This window comes from Leptosomus discolor, chromosome 2, assembly GCF_034619465.1.
Source record: "Leptosomus discolor isolate bLepDis1 chromosome 2, bLepDis1.hap2, whole genome shotgun sequence".
Taxonomy (NCBI): domain Eukaryota; kingdom Metazoa; phylum Chordata; class Aves; order Leptosomiformes; family Leptosomidae; genus Leptosomus; species Leptosomus discolor.
Window position 1 is genome coordinate 63,424,035 of NC_141392.1, and position 17,302 is coordinate 63,441,336.

Below are 17,302 nucleotides of genomic sequence, written 5' to 3' on the forward strand. Positions count from 1 at the left end.
GCCCTTCTTCTTCAGTATTGTTACCACTGTCATTGAGGTGATCATATACTTCTGTATAATCTTGTCTTTTCAATGAGCCACCTGCAGACTTGTCAACTAATGTATGTGCCATCTTGTGGTGGCTGATGAGGTTACATCCAGATTCTATTTAAAAAAAAAAAAAATCTGAAGTAGGGAAAAATCCTGTAATTTTAACATTATAGAGATGTTCTAGCTTGCAGTTTCCCTTCAGCAGCATTTTGAAATGGTGAGCACACGTTGAATTAGAGAGATGGAAGTAGATGAAGGTTAAGGTCTCACAGGTAAAACATCCAGCGTGCTGCATAGTGGCATTTGGAGCTGTGAAGGATGGAACATGCAGATTGCAAAGCTTATGAGCAAGTGCTCTGTCGTAAATGGCTAAAGGAAATCCAGAATGTCAGCCTATGAGGGAAATCCAACTAATTAAAACCACCCAGGGTGTTCGATCTTCATTTTGCAAAGTGAATGTTAATGGTTGGTGCTGTGAAACTAATGGTGCGGTACAGAATATTCACTCCAAAAGTCTTTTCATTGTCCTGTGTTTTCTGTACAAGCTAGAAATCCTGATTTTTGAGTTTTCACACATGGAAAAAAATCTTTGAGCACCTGCCTGTAATTGTGGGTGTATGCATTCCTAATGCAAAAAGTATGCACTGCATAGGAAGGTGATTAAGTTAAGGGGGGGGGATACCCAACACGTGCATATATGGAAGAAGACTCATCATCATTGTTTTAGTTTTAGATTAGGCTAAAATTTCTAAGCATGAATAAACAGAGCAGCTGGCAAAATGCGGGTTCATGCTTGGAGCCTTCCAGGCTTCTTTTCACTCCGTGCTCATCTGCTTGTGCAGGCACAGCTCCATCCTCCCGCCGCCCTGCGAGGAGGAAGGGGCATTCCCTGCTGCCGAGGTGCTTCCAGCTCTCCGCAAGCGTGCGGGAGAGGCAGCGTTCCCGAGGCCGGCTTGCTGCAGCTGAGGAGACAGCACTCATAGACCCCCTTTGATTAGGATGTGTCAGTGTTGTCAGGGCAACTGTTAACAGCGGCGTATCATATTTTCTCCTTGTGTTGCATGCTGAATATTTTAGCGTGCTGTAGCTGGAAGAGGGTTGCAGGGAAAAAGGTGCTGCAGCGAGGAACCTGGAGCTGTGGGCTGGGATCTGATTGAACAGGTTAAGACAGCGACGAACAGCATCCAAACCGATGTGCCTTTAGTTAGGGCTTTTCTTGAAGGTGGGGAAAGACTGCAAGCCTTTCGCTGCCGACTGGATGTTGGTATTTGTTAGCTGTTTGCATACTGCTTATCCATAGGGGATCTATTACGAGTGCTCAAATGAACCGGCAGCGTTGCAGCTAGCGGCTGAGCAGGGGCTGCAGTTTCTTACTTTTTTTTTTTTTTTAATAAGCAAGGGGCAACAGCAACATGCCTGGTTCAATTACTGCCCTCCGACAAGAGAGGTTGAAGAAAAGTGCCAGGCCAAATCCCCTGGGTTTATTCACCATTAACGAAGAGGATGAGCAGCAAAAGAACGGGAATTCTAAAAGACTGAAAGGTATGTCGTGGTTCTGCAGCGCGATCGGGGCTGTGCGTGGAATATGCCACACAGGAGGCACAAGGTTTTATTAGCTCTTCTGTGTGCTATAGAGAGTCTGTAAGTGACTAGTGCATTTTGGCAATGAATATTGGCACCCCCCAAATGCACTGTGCCTGATAGGTGTCTGTATTTAAATTCCCTGGATCGTTATGCAATCATCTGCTTTAGATATGAAGAAAAAATACTTTTTAGTCATTAACCCTATTTTTCCCGGTAGGCATAAGGGTCCTGCATGAGAAATATATCAGTGAATTTCTATGCGTTTTCCTTGATTTCTGTGCACAGCCTGGATAAATACCTATTAAAATAAGGTGGTTGTAGGCTTGGAGAATACAGAATGCAATACCGGCATGTTATAGAAGACAGCTTTGCCAAAGACAATGTAAAACTAGCTGTATTTCCACTCGTGTGCATGAGGGGCAGAGTACAGAAGAATATGCATCATTCAAATATGCCGACTTTGAGAAGTCTGACCAAAAAAAAAAAACCCCACAAATGCTAAAGAAAAATATTTACGGTGTTTAATGTAGGTGAGTGGTGGTGGTGGAGGGATGCTGATTGCCATTGATGTATAACAGAGGTCTGTCAAGCCTGTGTAGCTACTATCTATCTTACGTAATTAATGTTTTCCACATGGATCCTAGTGTTTAAATTCTCTTGGTCTGGCAGGGATCATGTACTTTACAATTGTGGCTGGAAATGGAAGTTTGATCATTAGAATTTTTATTCTTTTTTGTGATCAAGTGATTCTGTTTGTGTTGAGCACTCCTTTTTGTGGTCTTATTTGGGGGGGGTACCAGATTTTTTTGTTTACAAAACAAATATTAGTTTGTAGCCTCAAGTCAGTGTTTCAGATTTCAGGTGTTACATTTTACCATATAACAGGAGAGGCTAGCAAGCATTTAAATAGGAAATTTATAGTATGTATATTTATTAGAGCTGAATTATTTACATCTAACTGGTTATTTTCTTTTTCTTGAAGGAAGAAGGTAGCTTGGTAGCTGTTACAAACAAATTCAGAACTCAAGATTTTTTGAGTTTACAGCTTGTACTTATTTTTTTTTCTCAGAATGGTAAAGAACCTGACAGATTTGAGTGTTGTGATAAAATATATATTGCTAGTCATTGTTCATGTGCCAAATGTGTTAGTCTTATGTACATAGTTACCTGCTCTTCTGTATATTTGGAACTGCCCATATAAAATGGAGATACAAACTCTTAAGTGTGAGGTTATTGAGTTTTTAATGTTTTAAGAAGCATATTACTTTTCTTTATCACCCACTGGATGACTTCCAGAGTCAACAGTCTGTAAAGCTAAGAATCAATAATTTTCCTTGTTTTGTTCAATGGCACTGATAGTTTCCCAGGGTGAAAGTTCTGGTTGAGTTACCTAGTATTTTCTACTTGCAGCAGTTATACAGATGTGCTTATCCTTTGCCTCTTGTTACAACTGAGATTCCATTTCTGATTATTCCTTTTTTCTCTTGTTGCTGTGAAATGTGAGTAGACAAATGTGCAGAGGAGCACAGACAGCAAACTAACAAGTGCATGTGGTTTTAATACGATAAAAATTTGGTGGCTTACCTTGAATGTTCCTAGTGAGAAATAATATCAGAGGCTGTACTAAATATTTTGGAGGTATGCTCATTTGTTTTTCTTTTACTAAATACTTAAAATGGCTCATGCTGTCTCTAGAACACCATTTGCACACTGATACATGTAGTTATTTACCCTTCTGTATGTTTGAATGCACTGTCAGTGGTTAAGTGGGTTAGAGCTGGAATGCCTGGTCATGGAGAATGCGAGTATTCAGGGTGATCTCCCTTCTCTTCCCAGTACCAAGCAAGGTCACTCCAGTGCAGCTCTCAGCGGAAACGTAAGATGTGTGATGGACCCATGTGAGGCTTTCTTGAGTCGTCAGAGTCTGTTGTTCTGTTGCTACTTTACAGTGTTTGCTTTGTCGTTTACCTGTCCTGTTGGCTCAGCAAGCACCTGCAGCTGCTGAGACGTTTATTTTTTCTTTTTTTTTGCCCTCTGGCACATACTAAGTCAGTGTCATCTTCATGGGAGGTGGGCTACACGTCTTCTGCATCTGCAGTTTCTATAATCATGCTGGACCTGTCTTTGTACAGCAGTTCAAAGCCCAAGAGGCCTTTAATGGATCTGATACTCCAAAGTAATAAAGCAGCTCACTCCTCAAATAAGGATATTTGAGTTTCATCACAAGTTATAAAATAATCATAATTTTGGTAGTTCAGGTCTTCTCAGTATACTAAGGCTTGATTAGAGTTTGTATGAAAGTTGTTTTTGTCATCTGAGAAACAAATACATATGTGGATCATAAAGTGGCTAACATTTGTGAGATTTTTCTGTAAATTGTTTTCGATATCAGCCATTTGTTTTCATGTCTTTGGCTGTCTGTATCGTAATCTGAGAAGTCTGGTAGGCAATGAAATGAAAATGTTTATCAAGGATTTTTTTTTTTTTAATAATCTGGAGATATTAAAAGCCTGCGGTGATCTTTGTAGCCACATGCTCCTGATACTTCCTTTCCTTTGATGTGAATTGTATTCACTGCTTTTTTACCAAATATTTTAACTTCCTTTCCTCCTCTTGTCTTTGAGATAAGGCCTGCATTTTTGTTACGTGTCTGTATAGCACCCACTGTTGCAGGATTATGAGGGCTAGCTGTTATGCAGTAGAACAGCACAAATAAATTACTTTTAATTGCCTCTTTTACTTTTTTTAACGTCCTCTATCTGCTCTCGCATTATAACAAGCAAGAATCTTGCTACATGGTGCACTTTTCAAATACAATTTGTACAGGTTTACAGAAGCTTATTTTGCACTTGAATTGTTTTTGGTTTTAGTCACTAGCTTTCCAGCAGTTCTGCAACTATATCCACAAAGAAGACAGGTAAAAGAGGCACAGAACCTCATACTTAACAGCTTCAATGTTCCCTTAAAGCTTGTGTTGTAAAACAAATATTGTTTCTGTGACGCTGCCTGAAGATAGTGTGTGAATGTGGTTCTTTATGTAAATCACAAAGATGTGTCCAGGTAGATTAGTGTTTAATTAAAGGTATCCATCCGGTGTGTGTGGACTTTGGCCTCAGCCATTCTTTGAATTCACCTTAGTATTTCCCTCTTCTGCCCTGTTGTACCTTGGATGCAGTCTTAGTAACTCTTACTCAATTTTATCAAATTTATAAGTGATGCCTCCTGTCCTTCTTGTGGGGGGGAACACACACCTTCTCAGACTATTGATAATGTGGTGTTTCTAAAATTATCATTTGAAGAGTGTAGAAAAGTAATGCTCGTATTTCTGGATTATACATTTGAATAACTAATAACTGAAATAGCTACCTGATGAGGTTTACGGCAAATGAATGAGAAGTCTCAGCTAACCTAACAATGGAATCCTTCATCTGTCGGCTTGTTTAAAACTGATCAAGGGAGTGTACCTTTAAGCTGCTGAGGGAGTGTTGCTGCTAACACAAAGCTAGACATATATGCTTTATGTCTCTGGCCAGTAACACTGATTCTTTGTCATCTTGAAAACAAGAAAAGGGCTTTTTCCATTTCTTTGGTGCATGCCAGCGATGTCTGTGATTGCCAGCAGATTTTGCTGCTGTTGCGTGGATGGTAATGTTTTTATGTAATGCTCATTTCAGATGTAAGCTTTGCTCATCCAGAGAGATGAGGGAGATGTCTTCTAACCTGACTGTTCGTGCGCTTAGTCTCAGCGTTCTGAGTGTATTTTGGAAATGTATATTCCTTGTTAAACCCAGATTGGCTAACTTGTAATTCAGTCGTTATTTTGTTGCTGTGTGTTTATACACAAACACAAACTTAAGATACCTGAAAGAAAAGTGAATTTGACATCTTCAAGGGCATCAAACTGATAGTCCGGGAAACTGAAACTGTATACCTACAAAACAGGTACTGCATGGGGCGTGGAGGAGTAATCTTATCCCACGCTGCGGAGTCTGCGCCTCAGGCTGAATCTAGAATGACAGCAGCTTGGTCTCTGGCTTCCAGCACACTTTAAACCAGCAAAACTGCCTGGGATGGTGGTTTTCCCAATGGGGCCTCTTGACGCTAGTCAGTAGGCTGGTCTCCAGTTTGTTTTGGGCAGAACAATGAGCAGTTGTTAAAGGCTGGTGAACTGGCTCACCAAAATCAAGTATTGGAGGTGGTTTTCATGACAGTTGGTAGCCTTATCTTGCCTATCTGCATTTGAGGCAAAGTTGGGGGAAAGAGTGAGTGAAAGGAAGGAAAGGTATCAATTTTCATTACAGTGCTGGTTGTGTAAAGGGACAGGGCTGAGAATCTGGGCAATGTGGTATGTCATCCTGCACTTTCCAGTGCGTTCTGCTAATGTTTCTCTACACTTCCTCTTTCTTTCTGCTAGCCAAGGCCAGAAGAAGAGGGATCCAAAAGTATCTGTGCTTTTTCTGGACACTTATTTAAAAACAACTTGCAAAGTATCTGGGAGGTTCATTCTTAAAAAACCCTATATTCGTTCCGTAATTTGCAGCTGTTGGGGGTGCAGAAGGAAGTTGTGGTTTTTGTGTTTTCGTTGGTTTTTTTTTGTTTTGTTTTTTTTTTTTTTTAGGAAGCTACTACAAAGCTATCAGGATTTCACTGTTCATATATGTAGGTGCTGGGTAGCATGAAACAACTTGTTTATAATAAAGATAAAGAGATCCTAAGATTAAGTAGTTTATTTGCAGTAAAGCAAAGAGAATGTGCTGCAAGTCTCAGGGATAGCAGGGAATATGTCTGCAGACCAGCAGAGGAAATCTGATTTGTTCAGTCCCTCTGGCTTTCAGAGTGAAAGTCCCAGGTCTGAGGACTTGGCTTGTGTTGTAACACAGTCTGTTCATCAAAGTGTGTGCTGGGATTACTGAGAGCTTATCTATGCTGGGTAAGAATCATCTTACACTTCTATCTCAGCTCTGTGGGAAGAGGCTTCCAGTGCTGACTCTGGAGGATTCTGTTCATATTTTGTCAAGTGTTCTTGTGGGGCGAACCAGCCTGTGATCAGGGAGCATACTTGACATTGAGTATGTGGATGGCAAAAGTCCAAAAAAGTACAATGTTGATAGTCTTTAAAGTCTAAGATATTTGTTAAAAGGAATTCAGGTTAACTTGGCATGTGAACACCGGATGATTAGGTAAAGACTGAATTTTGTAAGGTAACTTTTGTAAGTAAACAAGGTTATTTCAACCAAGATATAAATGATAACAGCATTCACCAGAGCTGTCCATGTGAGAAGAGGGTGTAGTATTTGGTTACTGTACTTGCAGGACAGAATGCTTGTTGAAGTTGCAAAAAGATTGGAGTTCAATTTATTTTTAGACAACTCTCAAGAAAGCTTTATTACAATAAGAAACACCACTCATGAAAGATTGATAGCAAGCAGTGGAATTTCTTCCTTATTCACTGTTACAGCTGTAAAAGAAGTGGCTTTAAAAACCTTGAATTTGGAATACAATTCCAGCTGTGGGGAAAATACATGTAAAAGGAATGTAAGTTTATGATAACTTCTTACAGGAGAGAGAGAAACCTGGAAAGTGGTAGATCTGTCCAAGGATCTTTAAATTCTCTGAGATTTTGTTGTGTTCTTTTTTCCTGAAAATATGCAAATAATACTCTTTCAAGGGGTTTATACAGTAACATGCTATTGGAATAAGATGACAGCAAGAAGAAATGGACCTCTATGCCCTATCTGTACAGTATTACACACGTCTGGGTAGTACCATGTTTTTATTGTACAGTGGAAAAATAGGCAATAGCTAAGCATGTATTTTTAAAAGAAACACGTTGCAGTTAAATATCCCGATGTTTTTCTGATTGTGGTGTTGTCAAGAGTCTTGGCGCTCTTGCTGCTGAATGCAAGCTTGCTCAGAAAGTGCTGTATCCATTCACTCCTTCAAAGTTGCCTTTGTATCCAGGTTTGTAGAAGTCTGGCTTTATTTTTAAGAGAAAAGCTTTTGCTTGAACTCTAGAGAAATTAATAAGCACTGGCCTAGAGCTTTGAAGATGGAGCTCGACTCGTTACTGGGCTCCAATGAATCAGTGGGAGTACATCACTTTTCTTCCTGCCCAAACTTACACGTGTACATTCTTTGCTTACTCAGCTATGCGCAGAGTACTTTTTGTGCAGCCGCCCACCCCCCACCCCACCCCACCCCACACCCCCCCGCTTCTTTAAATTCAATCTGTACTTTACAACTGGAGAACTTGTTTTTCTGGTATTTGAGAATTAAGGGTTCTAAGTGAAATCATCTCAAAAGAGTTTTGTGTTATAATCAGAAGCCTTTTCAGAAGTGAGTTTTGGGGTTTTTTAAGCCACGTTAAGGAATTATTTACCCAGTCTACTCAACTTCAGGCCACAACAATAATGTGCCAGGAGAACGAATGCCACCATGATCGATGCAATTTGCTCTATTTTAATGAACTACCTTCACTCACTGAAGGTGCCTCTCACAGTGTGCTGTTTTTGCAGCCAAGCACTACTTGAAACTCATGTATATGAGTTTTACCTGCATTGAGTTGAAGCGTGGTACAAGTAGATGTTGATGGCTGTGGGTCAGATCTGTATAATGAAGGTGAGGGAGGCTACAGGCAATGTTTAATAAGCAAATAAAAATGCAGATGAAAGATCAGAAATTAAATTAGGGAGTACTCTAAAACCTGGGCTTTCACATCTTGTTGCTCAAAGCGAAGTATTTTTTTCTTTCAGAGAAGTGGAATCACGTTTACCAAATTCTACACGAAGCTCCCATCTCATTGATTTATAAGTTTGACTATGCCAGCCATTGAATATCCAAATTGTCTCAAACTCCATCTTAGTGATCTGTGTGTATAGATGTAGTATAACTGCTTAGTCAAGCTCAGGGTAGGAATGATTACGGATAGCACGCAGGTGGTTTAAATTTTATAGTAGCAGTTTCAGAGGAGAAGCACGCGAATGTTAGCTTCACTTTCTCCTTGAAATGATTAACTTGCTGATAATGGCTAGCATAAACAAAGTTCTGGTAGGCAGGTCACTGCAGATTAACCTGGATGCAGGTTGCTCCAGAAAATAGAATTTGTGTCCCTGTACTAGAGGGGGAGACAAGAGGTTTGGGGTAGGCTATGCTGGTGTAAAGCTGAACTGCTATGTCAGTACCGATGTAGGCCTGCAGCTGCCCTATGTGTGTTTCTGCTGGGGAACTATTGAGTTGTTTTGAACTAGAATAATACCTTCCATACCTTCAATGGGATGATGGTACAAGATTCTCTCTCGTCTGATTGTCTGTCAGGTTAAAAGTCCATTGAAGTTTTTGTTCCCTTTTATTGATGCTGGGCAAGTAGATTATCTTATAGCTGTTTCAGATCTGCTGAAGCCTAGTTTTACCTTTAGCTCTGTAGAGACAACACAGTTTTTTCTCAGGGATTAGCTATGCTTCTGTAAATTTGAGTTCACGTCTACTTTATAGAGTTTATCTGTGCAGATGTCAACAAGAGGAAATGGCTTGGAATCGAGTTTGAGCAAATCAAGCACAGGTAACTGCTGATACTAGTGGGAAGCAAATTGTGGAAAGCAGCAGAGATTCTACATCATAGAAATCTTCCGGTTGATGTCGTTCACTTAGGAATAAAAAATTAGTTAGCTGAAGCACTCTTCCTTTTCTGGTACTAGTGTCTATACAGTTGGCTTCAGGGAAAGCAGGAGTTTCCTGTTAGAAGCCATAGTTGTGGATTTACAACTGGTCCTTAATCTCAGTAAGTGGTTTTCAGTAGTGTGTGTTGAAGGCCACATTTACAATCAACTTGGAAGAGGAGGCAAGGACTCTGTTTGCTTAGGAGTTGAGTGTTACCCAAACCCCCGACAACCCAGGAGAAATACTCAAAGTACCACAAGTCCCAGAAAGTCTGTAAGTATATTGAATCCTGACTTTGTAGTCTAGTGGCTGGCCACCCGCTCTTTGGTCTTTATTTCTCTTGTTTAATACTGCTACAGTCCAAACCTCCAGTCGTGCCTACTAATTGGCCTAGTCCTTCACATGAACATTGATTTTTCACAGTCAATTTTCTTCTGGATCTTCCTCTTGCATCTGAAGCAAGTGTAGGAACAACTATCCTTCCACAATCTGGCCATGTACGACTACTCACAGATCCCTTCTCTGGTCTGCTGCTGATTTTTTTGTTTAGCATTGGAGGGTTGTGGAATGAATCTGGTGCCGCTGCACACTCCTGCAGCTAGGAAATACTCTGGCTGGTGGAGTTTTGTCTTCAGAAGAGCCTTGCTGCAGCCTAGTGCCATGGCCACCTCCTGTTGCCTAGGATGCTGTGCTACAAATGTGCTCTCTTTCCTTATCGGGAATGGGGATGCCTCTTGAAGGATCTGAGGATAGTGGATGACACAAAAAACATCAAGAACTTTTATTGTCTATGTGCTGGGAGACAATGAGGAAAAGGAGTGAGGAAGTAACATACACTTCAAACCAAACATATCTGTGGGATGCCTGAATTCTAATTTAATCGATGGGAATGTGATTGTACTGCTGACGTCTTGGGCAGAGACAGTCTGACCAGTTAAAGGTCCAGTGAAAGGTCCTGTACCTAAAACCTCGTAACATCCTAAAACATCCTGTTAAGTATGCTGAAGAGGCTTGGGTTTTCCATTCTTGAGTTTCGGATCTTTTTCAGCTTTGTTTTAAACTCCCACATAGGCAAGATTTATTATAGAAGTGCTGACAGAATTTGATTCATGCTGTTGTATCTCAGTGTACAAAGCTATCCTGTTTCTCAATTCTGCTTCAGAGAGCTTTTCAGAAAGCTGTTTTGGAAATGCAGGTTTATCCAGTTACCCGCCCTTGATGTGAGAAATCATCCTTTTAGGCAGCCAATTCCAGCTTTGGGTTTTTCCTTTTTCAAAGTCTGTTTCCTCATTGCCTGCATGCTGACTAATGCACTGATGGAAACAACAATACTAAATTTTGGCTTGTATGCTAAGACACCATGAATGAGATCAAATGTGTTTGAGCTGTTTTTGAAGACACAGAAGTGTGATGTCAGTGGAGTTCGCACTTGTTTATAATTCAGAGTGCAGCAGTGTCAGTATGGTGGAAAACAAACTGCTAAACCTTCTTGCCTGTTGTTCCTTCTTAATTGTAATGGCTGAGGAACATGCACCCCATCTTGGACATGCAGTCCACACAAACTCTAGACAAGGCTACTTTCACATCTTGTGTGCATTCCCTTTCACTTTTCACTAGAAAAACCAAAACATGTTTGCCTCACTCTTATTTGCTACAGCAAAGGAAGAAAAAGTAGTTTGTTTTTTAAAGAAAGGAAAAAAAAAAAACCCAACCAAAACTAACCTTCTCCAGCCATCTAGCTATGTTAAACTACTGTGATGAGTTGCAGTCTGAACCGCAAAATAAGAGGGTAAGGGGGTAGAGAAAAAGCGGATGGCAGTCACCATCTGTAAACCAGAAAAGGACAGCAACAACCAGCTGCTGAGTTGAGGTACTGGCAATAAAACCAGGCTGCAGACCAAGAAGCTTGTGCTTGTTGTTGTGTCTGGGTTATCAGCATTTTGGTACCTTCTTACCCTTGTAATCTGTCTTTTCTGAAATATTCCATAATGTATTTATTTATTTTTGTGCTAGGATTTTTCTTTACCAGGTTATTCTCAAGTGTAAGAAACACTACTGTCAACTAGTTCGTGTTCAGGGAGTTTTTGCGAGCCTCACTGTGCCTGTGAGTTACCTGGATTGCTGCTGTAAACCACAGCTCAGATGCTCAGTGTCACTGAAGATTGTACGCAGAGTAGCTTGGCTTTTCACTGCAGTATGTTTAACATAAATCTTTCTAGTCAATAACTGGTGCAGAGCATAGGAAAGCAGTATAGTAAAGACTGTGATGCTCACACTGTGGTGATACTTATGGGCGCTCCTTTTTCTGTTAGGCTTTTATTTAATCACCATCGTTACAAATTTCACTTGTGGCATCTGTGTGATGAGCAACGTTCCAAGGCTGAAATATTTAAGGTGACAGTACGATGGTTTGATCTTCCTCTCCTGAGAAATGAAGATGGTGTCTCCATGATTACCATGTGTTGGAGTTCTGAATAGGCTCCTGGCCCCAAGGTTTTCAGAGGTGATTTATGCTCATCTTAGCTCTGCAAACAGGCACTGCTATTGCCTGGCTGTAGACAGGAGTTCAGTGTGTCTTGCTGCTACTAGCAGTTCCCTTCAACACTCAGCGAAGATTTAGCTTCAATTTTGAGAAAGTGCTTGCTGTGCTTTGGTCTTTCTCCTTATACTCCAGGCTTTAATTATGGAATTTTCTTAAACTTGTGCTAGGATTTCTTTTCAAAAAGATCTAGATAATTGCGAGTAGCAAGCTCTTATCACTAATCTAGTCCCAGATGGTGAGGCTGTCGCTTTTTGCTATAAATCAAAGCAAGAAGGTTCTGCTGATGAAATGTGGAAGTCTTCAGGCTAGTTTTTAGTGGAGTTCTCAGGCAGAGAAACTGTAAGATGTCTTTGACCATTTTTGTTTGTGGTTTGTTTTGTTTAAGTAGGGGGAACAATATGGCCTCGTACACTTGACCCAGTAAGTTAACAAAAGCTTTAAGAAGGGGGTCTGTGTTAGTGAGAGAGGTTACCCTCATCTGTTTGTTACCGTCCAGTCTTGCTTGCCCTTGTGCCTCCTAGGAGTGCGGTCTGACATGCTGCAATCAGTGAGTCCACGAGCAGGCACCTGCTCCTGCAATGATGTAAGCTAACAGGGCTTTGGAAAGAAAGAAGCTAGGGAGCAACCTGCTGAGAAGGTTTACTTCTGTATTTGTGATGATGGTGACATCTGTTTTATCAGTCCTTAAAGAGAGCCAAGATCTTTCTGACAATGATGCTGTAGAATATTGAAGTGGGTTGGTAGAGTTACTGCATGCTAATAGAAAACATGTTCTGTGGAGTAAGCAGGAATTTACAGTAAGCTGTAAATTCAAAGTAAGATTTTGAATTTTTCTTGGTTACAAAACCTTTTGTAATGTCTGTTTGTGTGGGGGTCCATTTACTTATTTTTTTGAAAGCCTTTGTCTTTCCCCATTCTCAACAAATTCTCTGCCATCGAATATCCAACCTGATCTGCTCACTTTGCTGGACTGAAGTAGTGTGAAAGTACACAGAGACAGGAGGCTGGGAGTGAGCAAGTCATGAAAATCAAGAGAAGACATAACAAATACGGAGGCATGTTCTTCACTTGAGGAAGGCTTGGTTTTTAGTTTTAGAGCAACTGTCTTCTGAGACTGGTTATTGGAAAACCAATTATTGATTAACAGTCCTTCTGAGACCTGTGTTGCAAAGACTGCCTTTTCATATGAAAATTCTTGTGTCTTAGAGAATAACTGGTGATAAATATCATGTCTAGTAACATTTACAGGAACAATCTCTGTTTGCTTCTCTCGGGAGGGGAAACTTGTTTTTGCAGGGCATCCTGACAGTGGTGATTATAATGAGAGCTTTCCCATTTGACTCAAATATTTCAGGCTGTGTAGGGATTATCAAATATTGCTCTCTGGAAAAACAGCCAGCCAGTGAGGATTTAATTACTTGTGACTAACCAACAGTGCACCTACTTCCCATTCTCTACACAGCATTTTGTCCCAACTTATTTTGCTTGAATGTTCTTTAAATTAAGCCAGCATTAATTATATACTCCAAAAGGGTTTCATATGTAGTATAACATACATATATATGCTTGTGATATATGTGTGTGTATATATATCACAAAATTCTTTTTTACACAATGAGACTAAGATGTTTTGCGTGTAAACCTTTTAAGAAGACTTTGCTACTTGCAGGTGTTAAAAGATATTGTGAAATCACTGCATACGCTTGAACTTTTGCTCTGTTGCACTCTTGGATCTTTAAATGGGAAAATCCAATGCGATCTGGCTTTCCTGTTATATAACACGCTGCTGTGCAATTCTAAATCCTGAAGCCACCTTCCAAATACCTTTATTTTGTGCTGCTGTAAAGTAGTGCAATGCTGGATTATGTTCTTTGCTTTGCTTTTTAAAGGGAGGGAAATAAAATGAGGATAATAAGAAGAGGTATGTTGGTGTCGTGCATAGGACTTTCTGCTAAAAGAGAAGTTAATTTGTGTTGGATGCAGCTCACTGCTGAGTAAGTGGAGCATTGAGGCTTACGTTAATTGGCAGCAGGGCCTCTTCTGCTGTGTGCCCCGTGCTGTACTCTGTGATCTGGTTGGGCAGGGCTAGCCTGGGTTGTAGCCGGTCAGAGCTGCTCAGGCACTGATGCTTGCAGAGTAGGGCTGTTTTAATGGGCCACTTGCATAGCATGTTGTTTGTGGGCCACTGAGTTCTGCCTGTCACATGCCCCCAGAGCCAGAAGCTGTGTGTGCTGAGGTGCTGGTGGCCAAGCAGATGGCAATGGAGATTGCCTACTGGGGTGATTTGCTGAGCGGGTCTGCTGCCACTGCTTTGGACTGACTATTCACGAACTTGATGAGATGTGTATACATCAGTTGTTACAGTCTTTAAACCAGTTTGAATTTCTTTTGGTAAATGTTGTTAGACACAGTGCTGCCCAGTCAGCCTAGGAAATCACAAAAAACAGATCACAAATTTTAAAGCGTTTCCATTCCCTGCCCTACCCTACCCAGTAAGGCATTATAACATATTATAGTGTGGTCTGTGATTTTTGGTAAAGTATAGGGGCTAAACTTTTTTAGTGAGTGCTGTTTGTGTAAATGTTTCCGCTGTCTGCGGATACCTTTTGGGGGATGTCTTAATGTCAGCTGATCCCCAAAGCTTTCTGCAAGCAAGGATTGCTGCTGCACCAGTGTTTTTAATCCCAGCCTTTGTGGCAAAGTAGAAAGCAGTGCTGTAGTGAAGGGCTTACGGTGAAAGTAGGGTGGAAGTTAATTTTTTTTTTGACATGAAGAAAAGCCTTTCTGCCTGCATCTGCCCTTATGCAAGTAGGGTGCTACCTCTAACTGACATGCTATAATAGAGGTGTATTGCAAGGCATCATTGACAAATATTCCAGTACTTGAAATCTGAATTTGAGAAAGAAAATAGATAAGTATTGCTAAGGCATTCCCCCACCCCCAGGTAAACAAAGCAGGAAAACTTACCTATGGGGGAGATGTGGGTCTCTGTTTTAAAGGGCCATTGCCTCTAAATAAATACAGATGTAGGCAGATTGCTAATGTCATCTGGGGTATGGGAAGAGGATACATTAGAGATTGCATCACAAGCTTTGGCAGAATGAAACACAAAGCTTGCAGACAGTGATTCTAGATCCTGTTCTTGCTCTGTTAAGTACTTTCCTTCTAAGAGAGTGGAAAAAACCCTCCTAGACCGCTGCCTGCAGTAGTTAACTCTACAAATAGATGAACACTGAATTTTATACTTTGCTGTCACAGCTGGAAAGATGTCCATAGTATCAGTTGGAGTACTGTTAAAAGACTTAAGTACTTCAGTTTATGAGCATGGAAAAGCTAGATTTCATGTGTGCTCCTTGTCTATAGTCTTTAAAAACCTCTTCCAAAGGTCTTTTAATGAAGCCCTCTATGAATCAGAGTTGAAACTGAAAATTTAAAAAGTGTATGAGGAAAAAACAAGGCTTACTAACCTTGAAGTATTTAAAATATTGCATGGGATAGTTGCAACTGAATGGTCTGCTCTTTTCATAGCTGTAAATGTCTTGCACAGTTGTAATCCTGTCCTATGTAACTGTAACGCATGGGTAGTGCAGAGCTAAGTCTGTCATAAGAAGAGGTGCTATGCGTGGGGAATGTTAAAGAAGTCTGTTTGGCACGAAGATGGATGGTAAGGCTTGTGCAAAACCATTAAAAAGGCTGGGCCAACTTTGTCCCTGTTGTAATTCTTCTGAAGTGAAGTAAATTGAAAAAGTAGTGAATTTGACCTCCTGTTTTCAGGCTCAGAGCACTTAGCTTTTTCTCTTGGTAATGGACTGGAAGCACTTATTGCCCTGTTCTGGGTCTCTGAGGCTTTATTGAACTGAACTGCATTTTGCAAGTAAATAATTAGTCATCTAATTCTTGCTTGAAAGAAGTAACTATATGGTATCCATTTCAAAGAATGAGAAAGCTTCCAAGGACAGGTATAGCTGTAGTACCTGAAGCTGCTTTGAAGAAATCGGTGCAAGATTCAGCCTTTGAATCCTAGATCTGTTTATCTTCCTAATTAATGATGAGTCTGTACATCCTGCTGTTGCATTCGGTCACATCTCAAAATAGTAGGACCATGAAAAGTTTAATAATTTTGCACTGGAGTAATTACTTTTAAAAAATCCATTATTGGAAAGTGGGGAATTATTTATGTTGTTAGGCAACTTGCAGAAAGGGAGTTTGGAGTGAGGCACTTCTAAAATGGTCTGAGTTGTCCCTCCAGTCAGTAAGGGCTGAGGCATGCTGGCAGGGCTGCAGGCGGTGCTGCTCCTGCACAGCCTGGTATTGCTGTGTATGGAAAAACAAAGGGCTTCAGTCCCAAAATACCCAGCTTGCTACTCATCAGAGAACAGGGCTCTATAGGATTTAATGGCAAGATAGGTTAAGAGCATCTGGTACAGGGAAGAACAAATTTATGAAAAAGAGCAATTTCTACTTTAGTTGTATTTTTTTATTCCTGAAATCTTGCTTTTTCACATTTCATGTTCTTTGTTGAAACAGTTGCTTACCTGGGCTTCCCAGAAGTTCACACTGTTCTGTTTACTTGGAGTAGCGTGTATTTGTATGCTACTAGCTCTTCTGACTTCTGTTGTGCTTCAGAGTTTCCCAAAGATCAAAGCTGCATTTACGAGAACTGGAGAGACACCATGCTGGACTAGGTCCAGATTTCTTGGGTTTGTTCTTATGTTATTGGCAGTAAATGTCTAGATTGTTTTGCAGCCATACTACCAATTTGCCGCACTGCTTAAGCTGTAGGGACCTGGCACTGGATTTGACTCTACCGCGTTTATTTTATTGCAAACAATGCATCATGAGTCAGAGAGAGAAGTGTTAAAATAATGGATTGTGAATGTCATCCAGTATGTATAAAGTCAGCACTTTCAAACACAAAAGCTAGAAGCGACTGTACTTACGCAGTTACCCTGTGCCTTAGACGTAGTATCACAAAAAAGTTAAGTGATACACTCAATTCTTTCATGTATAGTCTCTGAAGTCTGCGTTATTTAATAGTGAACTGGTTCCAAAAGTTATTGGCTAGCTCTGGAGGCTTGGGAGGCTTTTTCGGGTTTGTTGGGGTTTTTTTTGTTTGTGGGTTTTCTTTTTGTGGATGGGTTTTGTTTTGGGTTTGGTTTTTTTTTTTGGTGGCAAGTACTTTAACTTGTGCTAATGAGGCTGCTGCTTTAAGACTAGGCTTTGGCTGCAGCTTACAAACTGCCTAAAATAACACTTTGGGGAGTAATGAGGCTACCTACTCTTGCTACTGAATCAAATACTTAACTGCTGCGTGGTTGTTCAGGCTCTAATCACTGTTCGGTAATTGCTGTGTTTGATAGTGTGGCTCTGTTTTTTTTTAAATCTGTTCATTGAATTCCTCAGTTCAGAGCTGTTTCCTCAGAGGTGCCAAACATACAGCTTAGCTAAATGCAGAAGAGACTGTTCTTTCCACAGCATTTTGTTTGCTAG

General features: G+C 40.6%; 1 protein-coding gene across 1 annotated transcript in view; it reads left to right on the forward strand.

The window, feature by feature from the left end:
• The first annotated feature begins 1,442 nt into the window (after positions 1-1,442).
• The window catches only part of MAP7 (microtubule associated protein 7), a 104,600-nt gene continuing 88,740 nt past the window's right edge, over positions 1,443-17,302 (forward strand). Inside the window, exon 1 of the mRNA XM_086460440.1 lies at positions 1,443-1,572. Coding sequence (XP_086316566.1) covers positions 1,443-1,572 — 130 coding nt within the window. The remainder of the gene's footprint in view (positions 1,573-17,302) is intronic.